The following is a 24,246-nucleotide window of genomic DNA, read 5'->3' on the forward strand; positions in this document are numbered from 1 at the left end:
AGAAAAGAGTGATCTAAGTGGTATTTTAAAGGGGGGGATTGGGGAGAAGTAGGCACTGTTACTAGCTACATTTTAAGGCTAAGGGAACTTAAGGTTCAAGAGTTGTCCATTTACACAGGTGGCAAGAATAAGATGGGTTTGGGATGAATTAGTTACATTCTAATGCAGTAGTTACTTTTACAACACTTGTACTACATTTTATGGGAGAAACCAGGTACTTGAAAGTATGTGTTTGAGAATTTGGCAGAGTCGAGCTGATTCACCCCAAGTCTGCTAAAAACCACCACCAGCTTATTTATATTGTGCTTCCTATGTGGCAAGCAGTATTTTAAGCACTTTATATATTCTTTATACCTTATAATCTTGTTTCAACCTTGTGTGTGTTCTAATCCTCATTTTATAGCTGAGTAGCCAGAAAAAGGTTACGAAGATAAATGACAGAACTAGAATTTGAACCGGCAACACAGATGCTCAGTCTCTACTCTTCATCAACTCTCAGTATACTGGGAAGGGTATTTCAGCTGCAAAGGTCCCTAACAATGGTTCACACCAGGACAAATGCCAGAAGAGTTCCTACCATTTCTACTTCTAAAATTGGAAGGATTAGAGTGATTTGTGGTCAGACTATGGACAAGGGCTCAGAGATAGTTAATTACAAGGGTAAGAGGAAAGGGGGACATTTTAACTCAAGGTTAAGGCCTCTCAAGGACAAGAGGAAAAATTAGGGAACAAGTTTTCCATTGTAAATTTGTCTTAAAGGTCTCCCCTTCACATAGTAACAAGGCACTGAGCAAATTCTCCTTTGGGAATAGGTAAACCCAACAACCACTACAAAACTCTCAAAGTTGAAAACAAAGTTGGCTTTATTTTTGAAATGTAACTTTGGTTATGTTTCTACTCTGTTTTTAGTCTTATGATTTTCTGTTGGGAGATCCTTTTTACCGGGTCTTAGATGTATTTAAGGGAGAAACCAGATTACGGAGTTCCTGAAGAGAAGGCATTAACATAATTTTTGAGTCCATTCATTGGTTACCTGCGCTCACACTCCAGAACACATACCTTGAACTGAGCCTCTGGTGGCCCAGTGATAATCACCATCCTCACTTTAGCATCTGGGGCTTCAGCTGGAGCAATCTGTAACAGGCACATCAAGGGGGGGATGACACTTTCAGGTGCCACTAATAGAAACCTTCCACACACCAGCCTGACATTTGTGCACGACTTACAGAAATGTAGAGTGGAAGCCTTTGGAAGGAAGTTACAGAGCAGCAGTGACTAGCATGGGTTCATCAGTCCTGGCTCCTGCCATGAACTGTGTGCTTACACTGTGCTAGGCCCTGATGTGAAGGTCCACATGTGATCTCAGCGAATCCTCGCTGGGTTCCAATGAAGTGGTGCGTGTTCTTTACAGGGGGCAAACCGAAGGCTGAAGAAGCTGAGTTACATGGCCTGTCCATGATCACACAGCTAATCCAACTGGAGGGAGAACTGGGTCTGTCTCCACTGCCCATGTTCCTCATCACTACACCAATGGTGCTCAAAGTGTGGTCTTTGGCCCATATGCATCAGAACCCCCAGGTCTGTATGTGCAAGAAACTGCTATGTTCACAGATCTAAGACTATTGGTAAATTCCCCTGAAGTATGCTCAGTAGAGTAACGTGAAGTAAACTAACATTAATGTGGCAGTAGGAAAGTAAACAGCTTTCCTATTTTTTGCAGAGTATATGAAATCACACAAAAAGCCTGGGCCAGGGGAAATGTTCCAGAGGCTACTGAAGGGAGAAGAACCCAGCAGTCTTCCATAGTCACAGGACTTGGGGACCCAGCTGCTAGTTGTTTTAAAAGAAAAAATCTGCTAAGACAGATGCTGTTTAAGAAGCAAATTCTTATTATTTACCAAATTTATTATGTAAGAATGGGAAGCAAAAAATATGATAAAAACTTCCCCAAATTCTACCATTCAATATAATCCCTGTCAGTTACTAATATAGTCTACTTTTTTATCTTTCTGAGTAGATTTGTCAATACTGGTGAGGGAGGGCTGGGGCTAAGGGCACTCGTACATGGAGTTTAAGAGTAAAAATTGCTCTAGTCTCTGAAAAGCCTGAAAACACACAACTCTCCAAATCTATGTTTATAGACTTACCTTAAAGAATAAGGCTCTCTATAAAAATTTGGCTAGAAGAACTCTGTCCATCACTGCATTGTTTGTGCAGAATAAGTTAGGAACAGTCTAAATGTCCAATAAGTGAACACAAATAATTAGCAAATACCAAATATATGCCCATTAAGTACATATACGAAATTTATATGCCAAGTTTCAAGAGTGGTGGTGCATCTCTCAGATTATGCGTGTTCCAGACTCTCTTGGAAACAAAACATTTTACCCTCATAAAACCTCCATGAAGCCTGAAAACAAGAGAACTGAATACCCAAATAGTTCTCATTCATGAAATGTTCATTGCAGTTTTTCCAAAGCCAGACTACTAGGTTCTTTATGCATGTGTCAAAGACTTTATTTTTAACTTAATCAGGAAACTTGCAGGACCGTAAAGTTGGTTCACCCTTCTATCTTATACTGTCTCTTTTTCCGTTACCTGTGTATCTTGGCTGTATTTCCTGTTCATGTGTTTTGTTATCTTTTGCTACAAGAGACCATATGAAGGCTATTTCTGTGTTTTGCATCTTTATTAACTAATTTACATATAGTAGCATTCACTCTTTGGTAACAAATGCATAGGCAGATAACCACTACCACAATCAAAATAACAGTAGTTCAGTCACTGTCCACAATTCTTCCTGGTATGTCTCTGTATTCAAGCCTCTCCACCTCCAATTCCTAGCAATTACTGAATGTTTTTTCTATCCCTGTATTTCTGCCTTCAGATTTTAAATATAAATGGATCAGAGAGTATATAGCCTTTGGGTCTGATTTCTTTCCCTTAGCATGCAACACGAGATCCGACCAACCTGTACCTATCAATAGTTTGTTCTTAATATCTTCTGTATAGAGGGATGTCAGTTTTATCTACTTGCCCATTGCCCGTATGTGCTGCTTCCCGTTGGGGGACAGCTGGAAATAAAGATACTATAAACATTTGCGTGCAACTTTTTTATGTACTTTTTAAAAAGATTTTATTTAGAGATTCATTTATTTATTAGAGTAAGTGCACATGCAGAGGAGAGAACCAGACTCCCCACTGAACATGGAGCCCTACACGGGGCTCCATCCCAGGATCCTGAGACCATGACCTGAGCTGAAATCAAGAGTCAGAAGCTCAATGGACTGAGCCACGCAGGGGCCCCATACTATATTCCTTTAAATAAAAAATTTTATAAAATATTAACAACAACCAAAAAACCACCCCACTGGACTGATGCTTTCCTAAAGAAAGCTGTCACTGTATTAAGCCATTATCAATTTGTACATAGCTTAAAACACAATGCACTGTCTTACTAAATTGCTTTTCAGCATATGAAAATATAGAATCTTCAGAGTACAGTTATCCAGTTGGTGGCCTCTGATATTTGTTATCCCATTTTCCATAATAATAAAGTATTTAGCTCTAACATTCCCCTCTTGGCTCTTTCAACTATGTCTGGCATTGTGATGCGGTTTCTGAGCAGTGAAATAGAGATAAAAATATTCTATGGCAGCTAATAAGAAAACTCTGTAAGAGGAAGATTCTTAGTGTCCTCCAGCTGGCTGGACCACAGACTTGTGAGAGCACAGAACACTGTCATGTGGGACTAGGAGGGACCAAAGCCATGCCTGGGGAAAATGAGCTAGAACATAGGTCCAGGGACTTAGTCGACCAAAACTACGACACCAGCACTGGATTGCTTACCTCCAGAATACTTTTTTCTGAAAGTCAACTTTGTTGAAGCTGTAGTTGGGGGCTTTCCATCATAGCCACACCCTATGTAGCCCCAGGATAGAGTGCCATATTCAGTTCGATTAGGAAGTGGCAGGACGACTCATGTTCCTGTAACTTACTGTCAGTAAAGCACTAAGAGCCACAGTAGGCGGAACAGTACCTTAATAGAAGCTCCTGCAAAGCGAGAGAGCTGCTTGATGTGCTGTCCCTGCTTGCCGATAATGGCGCCAACAGATAGGGCTGGGATAAACAGATGGACAGTCTCCGTTTCTGATTGCTGTTGGAAAGACAGGACATACGTGTATTTGGTAAAAGGAGGCTGTTCTCACTGGCAGAGGGATGGGGGCACTCATACAGTAGAAATATTAGGAAGCTGACAAGAGTTCGTTGGTAAGAGTTAACCTGAAGTTGAGAACATCTGTTCTGAAGACATCTGACTTTATTTAAAAGGTCACTTTACACCAATTTTCTTCGACCTTAGGATGTCACTGATCTACAGATTTAAAAGGTAAGTCAAAGTCACAAAGTTTAGATTCCTGACAAACAAATGAAGTTGTGGGCCACACATCAACAAACAATGCATCCGAGGACACAAGTCTACACCATAGCCATGTAGGTTTTGCTTTGTAAACACCGGATGAACTCTTCTCAAAAGGAAGAATTCCTGAGTCTCTCGTTATATATGACTGAATCGTGTAAAACCTTACTGTCACTGTTCAGTACACAACCACACCCAAGCAAAGGACAGGTTGATATATCACTTTAGTGGCAAAAAGCCCTAGGATTCTTTCCCATATAGTGATTATTCCTCCCGTCTCTGCCCTTCCTTTGCCACTTAACACACGGAAAAATTGGAAAACATTTTGAAGGCTAACTCAAAGATTTTTCAAAAATGGATTTTATCTGTATGCTTCACTTCTCAACTTCCCACTTCAAGCCAACTATGTCCTTCCTGAGTCATCTCCCTTTAAGTGGTCACTCCTGTAGGGTCAACAGACACGCACCAGAGAACACTGGGTTTAAAAAAAAAAAAAAAGAAAGAAAGAAAAAGGCTAAACCAAGATTTAGTGATCTTACTGGTGAGCTATAGTTTCTAAAATGCAGAAGCAGTTCACATGTTCATACATTAATACTTGCTTACTTTTTAAGTAGGCTCCTTGTCTACTGTGGCGCACATGTGGGGCCCATACTTAGAACCCTGAGATCAAACCCGAGCTGAAATCAGAAGTTAGATGCTTAACTGACTGAGCTACCCAGGCACTCCAATACTTGCTTAATTTCTAACAACATTTAAAAAAAAAAAACATGTATCCAAGGAGAAGTCAATTCTAAGAAATTTATTCCAAAAAATATTTTTATTTTCTAAGACTTTTTTAAAGAGCAATTTTAGGCTTACAGCAAAATTGAGAGGCAGGTACAGATTTCCCATATATGCCAAGAAATATTTTAAGGTGAACTACAATTGAATACACTAACTTAATAAGCAGTAGTGTTTTTTTTTTTTTAAGTACACCTACCAATTAAGATTTATAGAGATATTAGAAAATATATTGCAGTCAGAAATGTACACACTAACTACTTGGTAAGAAACACTTCAGGGAATTCTCTCTTGAGCCTTCTTACATTCCTGTTACGGAGGATACTGTAAATTCCAAGTACTCAAGTTGGTCCCTCAAGTACTGTAGTCTGTTCACACAGAGCCATGAAACAGCTTCAGTCTAATTTCTCATTTACCAATCTACAGATTTGTAAAATCTCAAACATGTCAACAATTTTGCTTTCAAGCATCCCAGGAACTAGGAAAATCTTGAGAAAATGATCATTTTAAGCAGTTTCTGAAAATCTTAATCAAAAGAAACAGCAGCACTGGGCCCATTCATTTTTACTGGATATGAAAACAAACTTTGTGCTACCTAATGTTGGTCCACCAAATGACCACCACTCTCACAACACACCAATTCCCAGGGGCATTAGCAGCTCCATCTTCTCCCCATTAAGCCCAGAGTGCAAGCAGAGAGCACAGAGGACTCGGTACCACGGATCTGTGGGAAACATGCTGCTCAACAGTAGAAACCCACGTCTGGATGAATCGGCCATTCCACTTGCCCCTCAACACACACTAGAAGGCCGTTCCACCACAGAACACTTTACTCACACTATCTGGTAGGAATTTTTCTTAATGGTCTATAGTTTCCTTCCTCTGAAGCAAAGATTTTTTTTAAAGAATGAATTAGTAAATATTCTAGAAGTAACAAAAAGAAGTAACAAGAACGCTGGGCTGGTTCTTTAAAGGAAAACCTTTTTGTCTATGTAACAGATAAGAAATTGAAATGAGAAAAGGGAAATATAAAAACATACGTCAATAAATCTGAAAGTGTCAAAAATCTGTCTAGTAGGAGTTACCAAAAATCAATCAGAGAAATTTATGTTGACCTAAGCAACTGTTACCTCTATAATCAACTAATCACCTAAATAATGCACCAAGCCCAAATAAGTATAATTCTTCCAGGCAAAATGCTCAAGAAAAATTACCAAACCCAGTGGAAAAGAAACTAGGTAAGGACAGGCAGACCTATTTCATGGGGGGAAATGGATTTAATAAACCAAAATAGTAAATTAATGGTAATGTGCTACAAATAACATTTTTTTTTTTTTTTTTTTTTTTTAATGATACAGCTTAGATCTCTTCCCAATGTCATTCATATGGCCCTGCCTCATCCCATTACACAGGGCATTCCTCCAGCTAGACTCACCACTGCTGTCTCCTCTCCATGCAGGAGTGTGTGTGTTTAACAGTTTTCAACCAATTCATGTAATGCTGCCATCAAATCTTTATACAAAAAAATGTGCCCTTGTACAAGTACCTCTACTATATAAATTCTTAGTAAAACTGCTTGAGTCAAAGATTCTGAACGTTTAAAATTAATAATCATCAAGTTATACAAAAAGTTTCCCACTCTGTTCACACAGCATGGTGGAATCCCAGTTGAGACATTCATGGAACGTGTGGGTGCTACCTTTGTGTTTAGCATAGTGGGAGATGGGTAAAAAGCATGCTGAGGTCAAAATTCAGGTTTAAGGAGGAGGTACCTATGATCGGGGAGCAGTGGTATACAGGAGTCCTGTGTAGGGAGAGTTTGTGTCTTCTCTGTGAGGTGCATCACCTCATCTACATCTCACAGTCCATACAAACAAGAGAAACAACATTTCCATCTTGTAAAAGAGAAAACTGGAAGAACTAGAGTAAGGGACTTGTACATGGTCATATACTGACTGGTGGTGCGCCAGCATTCAGAACTGGACATCTCTCTCTCTTAAACCATGTTTACTTAAAACCAAAAAAAGGACATACCCTGCTTCCAATAGGTATGTATGTGCTTTATAATACAGAGATGCAGAAGTGATTCCTAAGAACAGCCCAGGGGCACCTGGATGGCTCAATCAGTCAAGCAAGTGATTTCGGCTCAGGTCATAAACTCAGGGTCTTGGGATCGAGGCCACAAGGGGTTCTCTGCTCAGCAGGCAATCTGCTTGTCTTTCTTCCTCTCCCCTTACCCCCTGGAGCTCGCTCGCTCTCAAAACAAACAGACCAAAAAACCACAAAAACAAAAACCAAAAAATCCCAAAACAAAACCAAAAACAGAACCCATGTACAGCCCAACAGAACTCCCACATGAGGAGTGCTGCCTTCCCTGGCGCTATCACTCTTCTATCTACCTTGGTAGGACTTCCTCAGGCAAAAGAAATTTCCCACATATTGTTGGCAAAAGCTTAAGCCTTTGATCATCAATGTGCAAAAAATGGCATCAGAGGTAGTCCATTAAAATTTATTTATTTGGGGGCACCGGAGGGCTCAGGTGGCACAGCATCCAACTCAATCTCAGGTCTTGATCTCCGGTGTGAGTTCAAGTCCCACATTAGGTGTGGAGCCAACTTAAAAAAAAAAAAAAAATGACTTGGGGCGCCTGGTGGTTCAGTGGGTTAAAGCCTGTACCTTCGGCTAAGGTCATGATCCCAGGGGCCTGGGATCGAGCCCCACATCGAGCTCTCTGCTCAGCGGGGAGCCTGCTTCCCCCTCTCTCTCTGCCTGCCTCTCTGCCTACTTGTGATCTCTGCCTGTCAAATAAATAAATAATCTTTAAAAGAAAAATGCCTTATTTTGAAGAAAAGGGACAACTAAAGATTAAGAATGATATAATGGGGATCAACTGTCACAAACTTCCAGCTATATAATAAGTCACAGGAATATATAGTTTGATGACTATAGTTAATACTATACTGCGTATCTGAAGTTGAGGAGAGATCTTACAAGCTCTTATCACAAGGAAAAAAAATCCCTATGGTAATGGATGTTGACTTCTTGGCGTGATCATTTTGCAATCGCAACAAATACCAAATGATTACGTTGTACTCCTCAAACCAATGTTGTATGTCAATTATGCCTCAAAAAAACTTAAAGAAACTTTAAGAATAGTTTAATTGGGGCGCCTGGATGGCTCAGTGGGTTAAGCCTCTGCCTTTGGCTCGGGTCATGATCTCAGGGCCCTGGGTTCGAGCCCCGCATTGTGCTCTCTGTTCAGCAGGGAGCCTGCTTCCCTTCCTCTCTCTCTGCTTGCCTCTCTGCCTACTTGTTTTTTTAAAGAATTTTTTTTTTAAGATTTTTTATTTATTTACTTGACAGGCAGAGATCACAAGCAGACAGAGATCACAAGCAGGCAGAGAGAGAGGAGGAATCAGACTCCCCGCTGAGCAGAGAGCCTAATGCGGGGCTCGATCCCAGGACCCTGGGATCATGACCCGAGCCAAAGGCAGAGGCCCCAACCCACTGAGCCACCCAGGCGCCCCTCTCTGCCTACTTGTGATCTCTGTCAAATAAGTAAATTAAAAAAAAAAAGAATAGTTTAATTGAATCACACCAAAAAAAGATGATGCTCCAACAGAACAGGGATCCGACAGCAACAGGTTTGTTGTCTCATTTGCACACACCTGTCTTAGGCATGTTTAAGGTACTTTATAACTTAGATTCTCAATGTTTGTTTCTGCTGTGAGAATAAAATAACCATGTCATGCAAAAGTTGTCAAAAAAAACCTTCACACAAGTCTTTCATCTTTACCTGACAATTATTTTGTTGTATCTGAAGGAGCTATTTTCAAGATCTGCAGAAAGTTTGGTCTCCCTATTTCTTTACTGATTTCTGTAACACTGCAATCAAATCTCTAAACATAAATCTTAGGCTCCTATATAAATACTTCCAAGATCTTATGTAACACAAACGCCAGATCAGAGTATTAACATTTACAGTTGACAGGTATTTCCAAATTCTCATACTAATACATGTGTTTTAGGGTCAACGAATATATTAAAGGGGGAAATCCTATTTTGAACCACGCCTTTCACACTTACAAAACAGAAAGCAACAGAGGATTCGAGACCCCCATGCCAAGTTTTCTACAAATGAAAATCATCAGAGCTGTGCTCTTCTTTCCAAGTCTCTTCACTGACCTGTAACCCCCAGGAGGTACATCCTATTTCCTGTTAAGAGTGAACTCAGATTCAACTCCAGGAAATATTACCGAGGAAAATCATTGGATTGTTTCTTCAACATATGTACACATAGCTGTACTACTTTCTTGACAACTTGGTATTTCTGACGTTTCCCAGGACATAGTACGACACCACAGGTCTTAATACAGCCGTCAGCTACATGAAGCCTCCCTGCCTCTCTATACCAGCCCTCTGAGAATAAATACTCCAGAAGAGGGTTTGACTTGCCACTGAGCTCTCTGCTGTGAGAGCTGTGATAGGGCCCTGCCCGGCACCGCGTGGCCAAGTCACTTCGGCTGCTATTCACTAGAGAAAAACACTAAACGAGTAACACTAGTTACTCGTTCTTTAGTATTTTCCAGTGCTAAGAATAGTGCCTCTGTATGCAAAGTACCATATCTCACATCCTGCCAGTGTGTTCTACAATGACCATGTACCACTTATTCCAGGGGACCTTTCCTATTTTAATAACTGAATTAATTCAGACATTGACCATAAATTGTGCTCAATAAAAATTTGTCATTCTGGTCCTTATGGTAAAATTGATACATTAATATTAACTTTTTAAAAGTAAAGATAGGATCTAAGTATTTTATCTCACTGAGAACATCTATACCATGTTCTTCTGAGTAATATACTTCTGTTTTTGGCCTGACAGTGATAAAGACCTTTTTAATGATCAGACGAAACCCAGTGTATAATTCGCTCAGATCTGCCCATTGTATTTTGCCACGACTGTGTAATTATTTGTTTTCTGGGCCCTGCTCCAGAAAAATTTTAGGCTGCTTAGAAAATACACATAATCTAGAAGTAAAACAAAGGAGGTGAAGAAATAAGAGCATAGGGACCTGAATATAAAAGATGAAGCCAGGAATGCTGTTCTTGTACACACTTGGCTCTAAGCTTCCTAGCAGCTGATTTAAAAAAAGAAAATCAGCCGCATAATTGAGTATGCCTGGAAGAGAAAAACTATCCATTTGCTTAGTAAAAAACACTTTTCCCGGGACTGATCCCAGAGAGCAACTTCTGTCTTCAGAGGAGTAATGTTGACAGGCATCCTTGGAGCAAAAGCTGCAGAGACTCGCAGGCACAGTGTGGGCATGTGTCCTGGCCTGGAAGATACTGAAGACAACTCTCCCAGGAGAAGAGCTCAAACCTAGGCTGCTGCCACAAAAGCTGATCAAAAGCCAAATAATCTTTCTGACACAGTGACGAAAGGCCATCAGCGCTTTTTTTGGTTGCGTTTTGAGGGTGGGACTCAAGCCGGAGTCAACACATCCAATACGAAGACTAAAAACAAACTTAAAAGTTGTGTGAGGTTTTGAAAAAGTAGGGGTGGTCAGTAGAAGAGGGCCCAAAGGACCAAGTTTTAACAGAAAAAAGGGGTGAAGACATAAAAAATCCGTATACAGACAGAAAACTCTTCTGTGCTGGGATGAAAACAGAACCAACCGAGCCCGTCCGACAGAAAAAGCAGTGTCAGAAAGAAGCAAACTAAACGTACCAAGAGGGGGTACCGCACTGATGGGCAGTGAGGCGTGCCCCTGGCAAAAGCACCTTAATAAAAAGTTGACTCATCAGATGTCTGAGGCTTGATGAAGACATTTCTGAACATCACCCAATTCCCTTCACGCCAATTCGACATCCACCGAGCACCTCCCTGACCGTTACTTTTTTTTTTTGACAGGCAGAGATCACAAGTAGGCAGAGAGGCAGGCAGAGAGATGGGGGTAAGCAGGCTTCCTGCTGAGCAGAGAGCCCCATGTGGGGCTCGATCCCAGGACCCTGGGATCATGACCTGAGCCAAAGGCAAAGGCTTAACCCACTGAGCCACCCAGGTGCCCCCTGACCGTAAGTTCCTTTTAAAGGAACCTTTCCTCTGGGAATATAAGGCACCTCACATTATTATCCTGCCTATTTGATCATTAAACTGGCTCTGTGGTACAAATTACTGTTGTGTAGAGTTCTGCATAGTAAGCCCTGTTTCCAGGATGTGGATATGTAGATAATTCTTACTTATAAAACTAAGAAGCCAGAACAATGGGTTATGATAAGCCTCTTGCACCTGTGACTTCAAGTCTCAGAGATCAAGCTTGAAAAAAAACTCATCAGCATTACCCTTCCTTGTTACACATTCTCTGCATTTAAGTTAATGTTCAGCTTCATTATTCTGAACCCTTCTTCCTAAACCTTCAGGTGAAGGAGAGTCACATGACCCAAGCAGCTTCCCAGTGGATTTCTGCCAGATGCCTATTGGCAAAACCTCCTTTGGACTTCTTGGCAGACTCTATGTTATAGCTTGAAATAACATAAGAACAAAGCTGCTCAACTGAAAGTTTGCATAACTGGTGAAGTCTGCCAACGAGTAATTCCTAATCATCTATCATGAGGAGATACAAGAATGAGCAAACAGTAAGGTTAAGTGTATTTCCTTTGTGGGGAACAGAACCTAAGACATCACAAAGGCATGGAGGCAAGCCTGCCAGCCAGTAAGACCAGCCTTCAGGAACCTGGAAGGACGCCAGTGTTTCCCTTTGGTTTGTACAACAGATAGCACTGGGGTTTTTTGCTTTGTTTTGTTTGTTTTGTTTTAATGGATTTTGGTCTGGAACTGAAATTAAGTTTACTCAACTTCATGACCTGAACAGAATACTGAAGTCTTTAAAAAAAAAAGAAGGCACTGAAAATTTCTCCCCATAGGTAAGTAACCAAGGCCTCCTAGAGGTACTAGTGTATACAGTAAGTTATTTACTTTGATTTTTTTTCTGACAAAAGAGCTGTACCTAGAATAAGAAATCCTAAGTAGTAAGTCTAAGAGAATAGATTCAAAAATCCCTTTCAACTCATAAAATATTGTTTCTTAAAGAGCACCCTCAACTAGCTAAAAACCAAAGAAAACGTTCATCTTTCTTGCCTCTTCGATAAACAGAAACTTTGCAATTTTCAGACCACACTATTGTTCTAGAGACTTCTGGGAAGATTCCAAAGATGCTATCAAAATTATGAAGACAACAGCACTTGAGCTAACTCCTGCCAACCCCAACGCCAGGAAATAACATTCAGCTATGGATGTTGTCCTGGGCCATGCCAACTTCAGCTCTTGCTCTGTTCAGGAACTGCCAATGGCCTCTTCCCTACTGTTTGAGCATTTTTGAAAGGAGCGTTTCTTGTCATTTCTAAACTCAAAGTTTGCCAATTAAGTACTGCATGAGCCAGCTGCTAGGCAGGAACTAGAGACTTTTTGTCTGCTGGAAGAACCGACTCTGGCTCTATCAGAAAAAAAATCCACCTGGCAGGTTCCAGTTAGAATACATTGAGGGGGTGGGGTGGGAGGGTGAGCAAAGTTCTGGAATGGAACAGAAGCAAAGGATTTATCCAAAGTCAAGGTGCATCAATTCCCCTTTCATGTTACAAAGCAGCAGTGAGAAAACACGAGTAAAAAAATGAAACAACTCGAAAAGAAAGAGGAAGCAATACATAAAAGGAGAGTCGAGTCTTTGAAACATTGAGTCATCAAAACCTACTTCTTACCAGGCAATATACACTTAAAGTAAAAGAGATCCACTGCTAACCTACAGGGCATCAAGGATTAAAGAGTCAACCTTAATGAGTAACCGACTTCCCTGTGAGAGCTTCTAAGGACCAGCAAGCTTCTCCTCAGCAGCCGTAGACGCCAGGCCGTGGCGGAGGAGCGTCCTCGCGTGCTGAGGGCAGGTACCGGCCAACCTTTACTCCTCTAACCCAGTTTTTCAATAAAAGGCATCACAGACCCTCAAAGACCTACAATAGTAGGTTCTTCAGCAAGAAGAAAAGTGAAGCTGGGGGGGAGGGTGGGGGGAAAAGGAACATAAAAAGAAATGGTAAGAAAGAAAACGGATCAAGCTTTGATAAATTTAATTATTGCCTTTAAAAACAAGTTTGTGTTTCAAAAAGTGGTGACCTGTAGATAGACTTACTAGTATTAGTGATCTGAGTTTAGACAAAGAACCAAGTCTAATAATACAGAGTGAAGGCAAAGCCATTCCAACCTAGTATTTCCCCAAAGAGAAGTTCTATACTATAACAAAACTTGTCAGAGAATTGTTCCCCTAAAACAGTAAATCAGGAAATTACCTCATAGCTATTTGGAAGTAGAATTCATTCTAACTAATATCCAGAAACCTAATACATCCTGTGAAAATGGTGTTTTCCCCTTTGTTTCGATGTGAAAATAATCTGCAGGAATAGAATCTGAAAGATCCCATTTTCTCCTCCAGAATCGATTTAGATTATTCTGAGGTGTTTTTTTGGGCAGCATGGGGGGTGAGGTGGGGGGCAGGAGAGATGGGGTTTTTATTTGGTTTCGTTTTTGAGAGGACTTAAAAGCTCACCTGCACCCTCCCAGGCTATATTTGCAGGTAATATCACAAAATCCAGTGGGGCAGGTTACTCATCTCTACAGTTACAGACACTGCTTCCCAGCTTCTCTTGTAGCAGATGTACCAGATGTTATGTTCTGGCAAACATGACTAACCCATGGAAGTGTAAAAAGCTATGGTCAGGTAGTGTCCATATAGAAGGTGGCTGCTGACTTTTTATCCTTCATCCTTGCTGGCTGGAATCAGACTCAATGGCTGGAGCTTGAGCAGTCATCCTGGTCTGGGAGGCAGCATGCTAACTAAGCCAACAGGAGCACCTGTCCTAGATGATGAAGCACCACCACTCCCAGCCTTGGATTGTCTACCCTTCACCTCTCTTGATGAAGAAGGAAAACTCATTTAAACCAATTTTTTTCCCTGTAACACACAGCCAAAGCTAATCCTGATACACACAGCATGCCAAAGTATATTTAAAGGCATGAAAACAGACATATGGCAGCATCCCACAGACGTTTCTGGCCTGGTATTTGTGGATTGTAATCATAGGTGATCCAGAGGAAAGGAGGGAAGTTTTTGACCAGGTTTTTGTTTTTTGTTTTTTTGTTTTTTTTTTTTAAAGAGTCAGAGAGAGCATGCAAGTGGGGTGGGGTGGGGTGGGGTGGGTGAGCCTAGGGAGAGAATCTTAAGTGGGCTCTACGCCCAGGCTGGAGCCCGAGGCGGGGCTTGATCTCTTGACCCTATGATGATGATCTGAGCCCAAGTCAAGAGTTGGACATTTAACTGACCAAGCCACTCAGGCACCCTCTGCCCACACTTTAAAATAAAGCACAAACAAGCTAGAAAGAGTGACATACCTGAGTGGTATGTATTTATGCTTATCCCAAGTATTGTCTACTGTGCATTACCCTTGATATTTTTCCAACATTTAAGTCCACCTTCCACAGAATAGTAAGCACTCCTTGCAGAACAGTAATTTGACAATGAATGGGTAACAAGGGACTCCTGCTGACCTTTACAAAAGTCACCAATTTCTGAGTTTCCATCTGCTCCCACGGAGATTCTGATTCATGTGAGTCCAAGGAGAAACACAAATTCTTAACCAGTTAAGAAACAGAGCAGCAGTTGTTAACCTTGGCTACCTCCACACTGGAGTCAGCCAGAGCGCTTTCCAAAGTATTACTACCAGAGTCTCACCCCCAGTTCCTGCCCTGGGGGATGGACTCTAACACAAAAGGTCTGGGGTAATTCTAACATAAAGAACAACAACAACAAAAATTCTTCCTTGTAAAGCAGATAGTAGAGAAACCTACTCTTTACAGAACATTGCAAACTAAGAAATGTAAAAGATGACAGACATAAAAAGAGTAATATATGATTAGGCAAATGTCTGTAATGGATACAAAACCCACGGGGGGAAAGAATGTTGGGGAGCAAGACACATATTCTCAAAGTACTACTGATTACATCTTTATCATAGATGGGAAAGGTACCCTTACAATGCAGAACTCAGACACTACCTTTATTTTATGATCAAGCAACATGACCAACAATGAAACAACATGATATCATCTGCTTCCCAATGGGACACAGAGAAGGTATTCCTACCCTCAAAAAAGGTACAACCCTGAGTCTAATCATGTCCAAGCAGTCAGTCAAACCCAAATGAGGTGGCATTCCAACCATTAGGCTGAATTTTTAATTCCATGAATTAAAAAACAAGGGTGGGTAGGCAGTAGGTGATACCACGTGGAATGGACTCCTGCTAGAAACAAAAAGCAGGGACTAGAGAGACATGACAACTGCAATGTAGAATCCTTAGTTGGATTCTTTAATGAAAACACAGGTATATAATAGAACATTATGGGGTAAGTATGAAATTTAAGTACAGACTGTATGTCAAATAATAGTATTGTCCCAAGGTTTTGGCTTTGTTTTTATTTGATGGAGAGAGCGCGAGTAAGCGCACACAGCAGGGGGAGCGGCAAGCAGAGGCACAGGGCTAAGCAGGCTCCCTGCTGAGCAGGGAGCTCGATCCCATCTGGGATCATGAGCCAAAAGCACTTAACCTGACTGAGCTACCAGGGGCCCTTGCACCAAGTTTGTTCTTTATCTCTCATTTATTTATTTATTTATAAAGATTTTATTTATTTATTTGACAGAGATCACAAGTAGGCAGAGAGGCAGGCAGAGAGAGAGGAAGGGAAGCAGTCTCCCTGCTGAGCAGAGAGCCGGATGCGAGGTTCCATCCCAGGACCCTGGGATCATGACCTGAGCTGAAGGCAGAGGCTTTAACCCACTGAGCCACCCAGGCACAGTCCTATTTCTCTTTTTTAAAGATTTTACTTATTTATTTGAGAGAGAGACTGCAAGAGAGGGAACACAGCAGGGGGAGTGGGAGAGGGAGAAGTAGGCTTCCAGGCCAGCAGGGAGCCCAATGTGGGGCTGGATCCCACGACCCTGGGATCATGGCCTGAGGCAAAGGCAGATGATTAAAGCCTGAGGCACCCAGGAGCCCTTCTGCCAAGTTTCTTTCTTTTTTTTTTTTTTTTAAAGATTTTATTTATTTATTTGACAGAGAGAAATCACAAGTAGATGGAGAGGCAGGCAGAGAGAGAGAGAGGAGGAAGCAGGCTCCCTGCTGAGCAGGGAGCCCGATGCGGGACTCGATCCCAGGACCCTGAGATCACGACCTGAGCCCAAGGCAGCGGTTTAACCCACTGAGCCACCCAGGCACCCCTCTGCAAGTTTCTTAAGAGTGATCATGATATTGTGGTGAACATCAAGGTGAATTTCTTGAGGAGACTAAGTTAAAAATAGTACAATGCTCCCATTAATTATTACTTTTAATTACAACATTTGTAAAAATATTACCAAATTTCCAAGATAGGATTATATACCTATGTATTTCTAAGAAAAAAGATAATAGTGAGCCCGTATTTCTGAAATCCACAAAAACAAAGATTTTTTTCCATTCTGGAGAAAAGGGTAGATTACAGGAATAGTTCTCCCCATAATTTCTGACACATTCTCTGAGGTTTAAGACTAGCAAGCAGAGATAAAGCTAAGTTGAAATCTACATAAAAATTGTAAGAACACATTCATCTGCACAAACCCATGCAATATAACCATAATTTCAACGATTCCAACCAGATAGATAGATTTGTCTTTCTTAGCACTTAGTGTTTTGAGTGCTACCTCCCACACCCATTTAGAGAAATGTCCATGTGTGAAGTTGGGGATTCTGTTACTTCACTGCCTACATACATGTAGAATAAAATGTCCACTTGAATTCCGCAAAGAACTTGGATTGCTAAGATTGTCCACATTCTATTTAAGTAGAGAATTTCCTTTTCCTGCCCATGAAACCACCAGGCCCTCAAGAGTTCTGAACTCCTTCCCCTTGGCACTATTTCTACCATTACTACTGGCAGCTTCTCCATCTTCTGATCTCACTGACTGCTTCTACACCTACCTGATTTAGTTTTAAAATCTCAGGAAAAGCAAAGACCACCTATTCCAGTGGGATCTTCCTTACATTTACTTTTGATTCGCTTTTATTAAAGGTCACTGACTCTCTTCCCCATTCTTAAAATGAAACAAAATCTCTACTTGCTTTAAGTCACTCAGACATTTAAAATCATAAAAGTCCTTTGGAAATAATGTTTTTAATATACTCTCACTTGTCTTAAAACAATCTTAATTTTTTCTTAGAACACAAGAACCCATTACACAGAACTGTATCACTAAATTACAAAACTGAGCAAATCTACATAACATTCCTATTACTTATGAATCTTAAAAATAGCTACCTAACAATCACTTTAGGAATTTCCGCACTGAAACAGCCACGTAAGTGTAAAGGACAGAATGTTCTATAATCCTACCACTTGCAATGTGAGAAGCTTTACTGACCATGGTATGTAACCAGTAGAGAGATGAATTTAAATGACACCTCAATTTACAAATTGGCAAAATGAGGAACAGACAGATTAAGGGGCGTGCCCAAAGAGAAAGCTAGTTTAAGGCACCTAGCAAAGATGCAGCTTACAGAACTTCTTCAGCACAGAGTAACTTTAAATAATCAGTTCCTTGTCACTTGTAATCAATGCTGTTTTACACAAAAGTGTCAGGGATACATATGCCCTAAACTCAGTAACATGACAAATACCATCTATTTATAATAAAGAAAACTAGCAGCCATATTAGATGTTAAGTCCACATTCTCTCCAATTCCTATTTTAGGCTCACTTTGACCCTCCTATTAAATGTTTTATATTTGAATTCTGTAAAAACTAGAAAAGCCTGACTCGAGAGAAGAGTCCTTAAAAGATCTAGTTCAGTTTCTTCATTGTGCAGGTTTGAAAACAAACGCAGAGGGAAGAGGAGAGTGACCTACGGCGATACAAAGCGCAGGCAGAACTGGGCTGGACTGCACTCTCACCCCAGGGATCCTTCCCCCAGCCCCTTTAAGCATCAAGGTACACACAAGTCAGCTACTTCACAGCACCTTCAGCTGTGCTGGAAAGCTTCAGACATTGCCTGGTGGATCTATTCACACTGATGTGGGGCTGAAATTTTGATGCCTATCCATAGATTAATGGGCTGGTCATATGGCTTCCAGGACGAAACATGTTCAGAGTGGCAGATGAGTTGCAGGGGAAGATGCAAAAGTTGCTGATCATAAAGGTAGAAACACTGCAAGAGGTCAAATGTGAAAAACACTTAACACAGTCTGGTGGTTAAGGACAGGCCAAGGAAATTCTTCATAAAGAGATAAAATATGAACAACCTGGGGCACCTGGGTGGCCCAGTGGATTAAGCCTCTGCCTTTGGCTCTGATCATGATCTCAAGGTCCTAGGATCAAGCCCCACATCAGGCTCTCTACTCAGAGGGGAGCCTTCTTCCCCACCTCTCTCTGCCTGCCTCTGCTTGTGATCTCTCTGTCCAATAAATAAATAAAATCTTTTTATAAAATGTGAACAATCTTAGCAATCTGTGTTCTCTATACAATTCTAGAAGCATTTTACTCTACATGTAGTCTAGGCAATGTTATGATGGAACGCTGAACGATTTCCAGCTGGACATTTTCGTAAATTGGTAGAGGAGGTACTACTCAAAGCATCTATTAAGGAAGAGTCAAACAGGAAGGGAGAGATGTAAACACAATCTATGACAGAAGATCCTAGAATTTTGCTAAATTTACTTCACATGACTGTCTACGTCCAATTATCACCAATTATACAACAGAACTGTTGACTACTTTCCAAAAAAAAAATTACTAGGTAAAGTATCTGTTATGCTGCAATTATTTTTATACTATCACTGGTCTCCCATTTTTGAAACCTCAGAAAAATGTTCTTCTTAAAAAGCAAATATAAGTAAGGTTTCTTTCTTAACAGTCTACATCTTTACAAATGAATGAAAGCTGTTTAATGATTGCATACACATATACACAACAGACCTGTGAACAAGACTATCTTGAGTTCACTGTTTAAAAAGCACACTCAAAATGGAAAACATGTCTTTATTAGTGACTTTTTTTTTTTTGAAATTTTATTTATTTGAGAGAAAGAGCACTCGTGTAGAGAGGGCGGCAGGGGAGGCATGGGGAAGACGGCAGCAGGGGCAGGATGCAGACTCTCCCGGTGAGAGGGGACCCCAACATGGGGCTCAAATCCAGGACCCTGAGATCAAGACCCGGACCGAAGGCGGACGCTTCAACGACTGAGCCACCCAAGCACTCCTTTATTGACCTTTCAAAGCAGTTAACTTCCAAGTGAAGTTAAAGATGAAGGAAGCCTTTTAAAAGTTCTTTCCTTCATCTTTTAGAAATAACTTCCTCCCCCCACCAAAGTCTCAAACTTTTCTTTCGATATTTAAAAACCAATGTTGACAACCCTACCACCCCAAAAGCTCAAAAAGATAATTTATAAGTCCACTCTACAAAGAGGGAGGTAAAAAGTTTCTATTGATAGGAAATGGAAAGCACGTGCTGACTCTGAACCAACCATATGGGGACCAGGTTTTACATTAGAATTTGTCCTGATTAGCATTTAATGTCACACTGCTTGAGGGCAACAAAGTCTGATTGTGTCCCTCTGACTGCATCCCACTCAACCATACAGAAAGCCAAGGTACATTATCTTACCTCAAACTGTGGGTAAGGAGGAGTCATAGTTGAAGGGGGCCCTGAGGTGGGAGGTGGCATCCCTGAAGTGGGTGGGAACAGACCCAAGGCATTCAGATTTAATCCAGGAATTAAATGTGCTTGAAGCTGCAATAGTAAAAATGTCTCTCATTTTACAATTAAAAAATCAAGTATGAGTATTTATAAGTGATAATATTCAGATTGTAATCTCTTGTCTAGTAAAGAAAAAAAATCATTTTATGACTCAAACTTTAGAACAAAGCAGATGTTCCATGTAATTATACTTGAGTATATATATCTGTTCATATTTCTTAGTATTTTAAAATCCATGTGCTCATTTGCCCCCTCCTTGATGTGAAGCTACACCACTTTTCTTAAAGCAGGAAACACCATTCCTTTCCTTAATGATCAGCTCAAGAGTGCTTAAACAAATATGTACTTTGTATGCTATGGGCACACGGTAAATACAGACTAAAAAACATGCATTAGGTGAAGAAGTAATCAAACAAGATTTGTGCATTAAAAAGCAAACTAGGAATATAGAACAAGCTGAGATAAAATTTGGTGGCCATGGGTCTAAATGCCACAAAGTCAAAATCTTTGGAAATCAGGTCCCATCCCATGTAACTATGGCAACTAAACCTATCTTTGGAGTAGATCCAGGAGCCAAAAAGGGAATTTTGTTTTGGTTCAATTTTATAAAGGTTGTGGAAGTGAGGTGGAGATTAGAGAGTTGAGATGTGAGCATACTTGAGAAGCTCTTTAAAAGGTACATGGAGTTGGATTTGCTTGCAAGGGACTCTGAAACATCAGATGAGCAGTGATGATGGTAAGGTAGGCCATGAAGCCAGTCATGTGGGCTAAAACAATCAACATTCTTCTAGGCTCCTCTCACAAAAGGTAGGGTCATTTCTCTATTGTCCTTCTTTCAGGTATAGGGCCCAATTGAGGAGTGTTTTTTTTTTCTTTTTCAATCATTTACTTGAAAAATCAAAATGACTTTTGAAATGTTACATTTTCTGCACCATTCCATCCATTAAGAAATGTCAGCCATTCACTTTAATTGCCTTCTTTGTGCTAGACAAATGATTTTGTCATTTTTAATTCTTTTGTCTCCAGGGTTTGTGACTAACCAAGTGAGTTTTAAATTTGAATTCTTTATAGTTGCTTTTATATGCATGTTATCCATTGTAATCCCAGTCCTAATCATGGCATCAACGTAGGCACAGTAGCCCCATTTTACAGAAGAGGAAACCAATGCTTGGAGACAAACCAAGAGAACAGACTTGCAGCTAGTAAGTGACTGAGCTGGGATTCAAACCCAGTTCACATACCTACTCCTTAAGCCTACATTCCTACTATACTAATCTTCTTCAAATTAACATATTAGCCATTTTAGATAGGTATTAGCCTTACGTAATAGATAAGGAAGGTAAAGCTCAAAGACTAAAAAATTTGCTAAAACCACAGATAGCCAAGCCTGATGTCAAACAAAGCCTTCCTCCCAGCTACCCCAGGGGACACTGACTATGGTATTAAAAATCAACAAGAGGCTACATCTAATGCTTGCACCATTTAGGACATCAATATTAATGCAACTGAAACATCTTTTAACAGTTCATCAAAATAAAGGCATGTCCTTCAATATCAACACTAACATTCATAGAAGCAATATCATTTTCATAAGACTCCCTGATTTTCTTCATTATCTCTTCCTCAGCTTTGGCACATGTTTCAACGTTGCCTTTAACTGTAATGGTGCGCTCTGGATTATACAGCGTCAATTCCTGCAATCTGTGGAATGAAAAAGAGGAGAAAGAAAGAGAATGGAAATTACAGGAGGAAGACAGTCATAACAGTTCAGCCACAGATGGCAACTAAACCCAACCGTGGGGGCCGGCGCTGTGTAAGAGCGGACGGTCAGACACGAGGCACACAGAGTAAGCCCCAGAAGACAGGAGTCCAAGAACCACAAAGCTGCAGAGAGGATCCTTCTCCCCTCCTACCTTCTCAGTAAAAACTACTAAGTGTAAACAGCTCAATGAAATCTCTGCTTGCAACACAGTGTACTTATTTCTTGCCCACTTTTAAGGTGAACTTTTCCACACTTCAACAGTGAAATAAAGAAAATGATCAGAGTGATGTACAGTTTTAGTGGAAACCAAGAACCAGACGTACATAACCTTTAAAAAAGATGTTCCTAGGGTGCCTGGGTGGCTCAGTGGGTTAAGCCACTGCTTTCGGCTCAGGTCATGATCTCAGGGTCCTGGGATCGAGTCCCGCATCGGGCTCTCTGCTCAGCAGGGAGCCTGCTTCCCTTCCTCTCTCTCTGCCTGCCTCTCTGCCTACTTGTGATCTCTCTCTGTCAAATAAATAAATAAAATCTTTAAAAAAAAAAAAAAAAGATGTTCCTAGTCTGCACTGACCAATTCTACACATCACTGGCATTCTCATGCAATTCATCTTCTGGGTCACCAAGCAACAATATTTCTTTTTCAAAGAAAATAACATAAATCAATCTGTCTTGACTAAAAAAAATGATCCCTTGATGACAATTAAGACCACTAAAAAGTTAGAAGGCATTAGCAATATTCAGCAACTCTCTCCTTGACCTAGGTCCCTCTGAAGCTTCAAAATCCATTCAGATGACATCTGAGGCTGCTTGAGCAGGAGCTAGTTAACAGCCTTGAGAGGAAGCAATGGGAGACTCTTAGCCATGGAAAAAAGACTAAATAGATTGAAACGATACAGAAAACTGGTGTAGCTTTCCATAACTATAGTTAAAACTCTCATGTTCGGGGTGCCTGGGTGGCTCCATCATTAAGCATCTGCCTTTGGCTCAGGTCATGATCCCAGAGTCCTGGGATTAAGCCCCACTGGGCTCCTTGCTCAATGCTTCTCTCTCTCCCAATGCTCCTGCTTGTATTCCCTCTCTCACAGTCTCTCTGTCAAATAAATATATAAAAATTTTTTATAATTTTATAATTTTTTAAAAAGTAAATAAGTAAAATTAAATTCTCACTTTCACTTCTTAGCAGCAGAATGTCTTAAGCTAAACTTGAGCCAGATGAATGCGTTAGTGTTCCTGCTTTTTCTCTAATCTGCTAAAAAGGTAAACATCTACACAGGGAAGACTATTTCATAGATCTAAAAAGGTGTATTTTTCATCTCTGGTCTCAACTCACCTCTCCCTTAAGGATTTCATATCGGTTTTTTTAAAATAGTTGTTTAGAAGAGCTTAAATTTTTTTTTTCTCTTAAAGCCCTCCCCTTTCTAGGTGTAAAATTCAAGAAGGGTAGGATTGTTTATTATACGTGTTTTTTTCTTTACAACAGCTTCCAGCTTCTGAGATGACCTGTTCTCCAGAGTATAATCCCCTCTCTTGCTGAGTAGAGCTGACTTGTGTAAATTATATTAGAAAAATGACAGCATGTGATTTTGAATTCAGAGGCTGTGTCATAAAAGACATTGCCACTTCCATCTTGCTCTTTCTTGGATAAGCCACTCTGTGGGGGAAGACAACCACCAATTCTTAAAGACACCCAAGCACCCTGTGATGTGGCCTCACACCAACAGCTAGCACGGACTCGTCAGCAACATCAAGAGACCCTGAGCCAGAACCATCCAGTTAGGCTGCTCCCGAATTCCTGACTCACAGAATTCGATGAGCAATACATATTTACTATGGTCTCAAGCTGCCAAATGTTGGGATAATTTGTCACACAGCGACGGATAATAATCTGGGTTATATATTTCAACTGTCAGAAAACCTAAGACTTCACCTAGAAAATACGAATATAAAGTATTTAGCGCTTTCTGCGTCTTTAGTAGGAATAGATAATGCTTTCAATATGGGTTAGACGCCGAAAACAGATTAAGTTTGAGAAACAAAATGTAAGTATGGTGGTCCAGGCTGGCCCAGACACCTCCGAGATGGGAGAAGCTCTGCTGGATTTATAACCTCCAGCTTAACAGCAGTGCTTGAGAATTTCCTAATTCAAAGAAAGCAAGGAGGCACTTACGGAGATATTGTGATTTTAGTGTCAGTGTCTTGCTCAATTTTTTTAAGGTTTCTTCCCTCCTTACCAATAAGACGGCCTACAAAGTTATTATGGGCTAATATCTTCAAGGGAATCTCTTCTGTGCTGTAAATAAAAAAGAAAAAGGTCATAGAATCAGGGTAAGTAAGTAAACCTTCTCCTAGATAAAAAGATAATATCCATTCATTAAACATTTACTTCCTACCTATCATACAGGAAGCATAATGCCAGGTAGTTTAAAGTCTGCTGACCTACATTCTAGCAATGCGTGATTA

The 24,246-nt window shown here is 40.6% G+C and overlaps 1 protein-coding gene across 2 annotated transcripts in view; it reads right to left on the reverse strand.

Moving 5' to 3' along the window:
* Positions 1-24,246, reverse strand: part of IGF2BP3 (insulin like growth factor 2 mRNA binding protein 3) — a 144,017-nt gene that overhangs the window by 2,827 nt on the left and 116,944 nt on the right. For both annotated transcript variants that reach the window (XM_044246216.1, XM_044246215.1), the window contains exons 8-12: positions 23,954-24,076; positions 21,590-21,725; positions 19,932-20,057; positions 4,040-4,156; positions 1,060-1,134 (exon numbers count right to left, since the gene is read on the reverse strand). In XM_044246216.1, coding sequence (XP_044102151.1) covers positions 1,060-1,134; positions 4,040-4,156; positions 19,932-20,057; positions 21,590-21,725; positions 23,954-24,076 — 577 coding nt within the window. The remainder of the gene's footprint in view (positions 1-1,059; positions 1,135-4,039; positions 4,157-19,931; positions 20,058-21,589; positions 21,726-23,953; positions 24,077-24,246) is intronic.

Source organism: Neovison vison, chromosome 4 (genome assembly GCF_020171115.1).
Source record: "Neovison vison isolate M4711 chromosome 4, ASM_NN_V1, whole genome shotgun sequence".
Taxonomy (NCBI): domain Eukaryota; kingdom Metazoa; phylum Chordata; class Mammalia; order Carnivora; family Mustelidae; genus Neogale; species Neogale vison.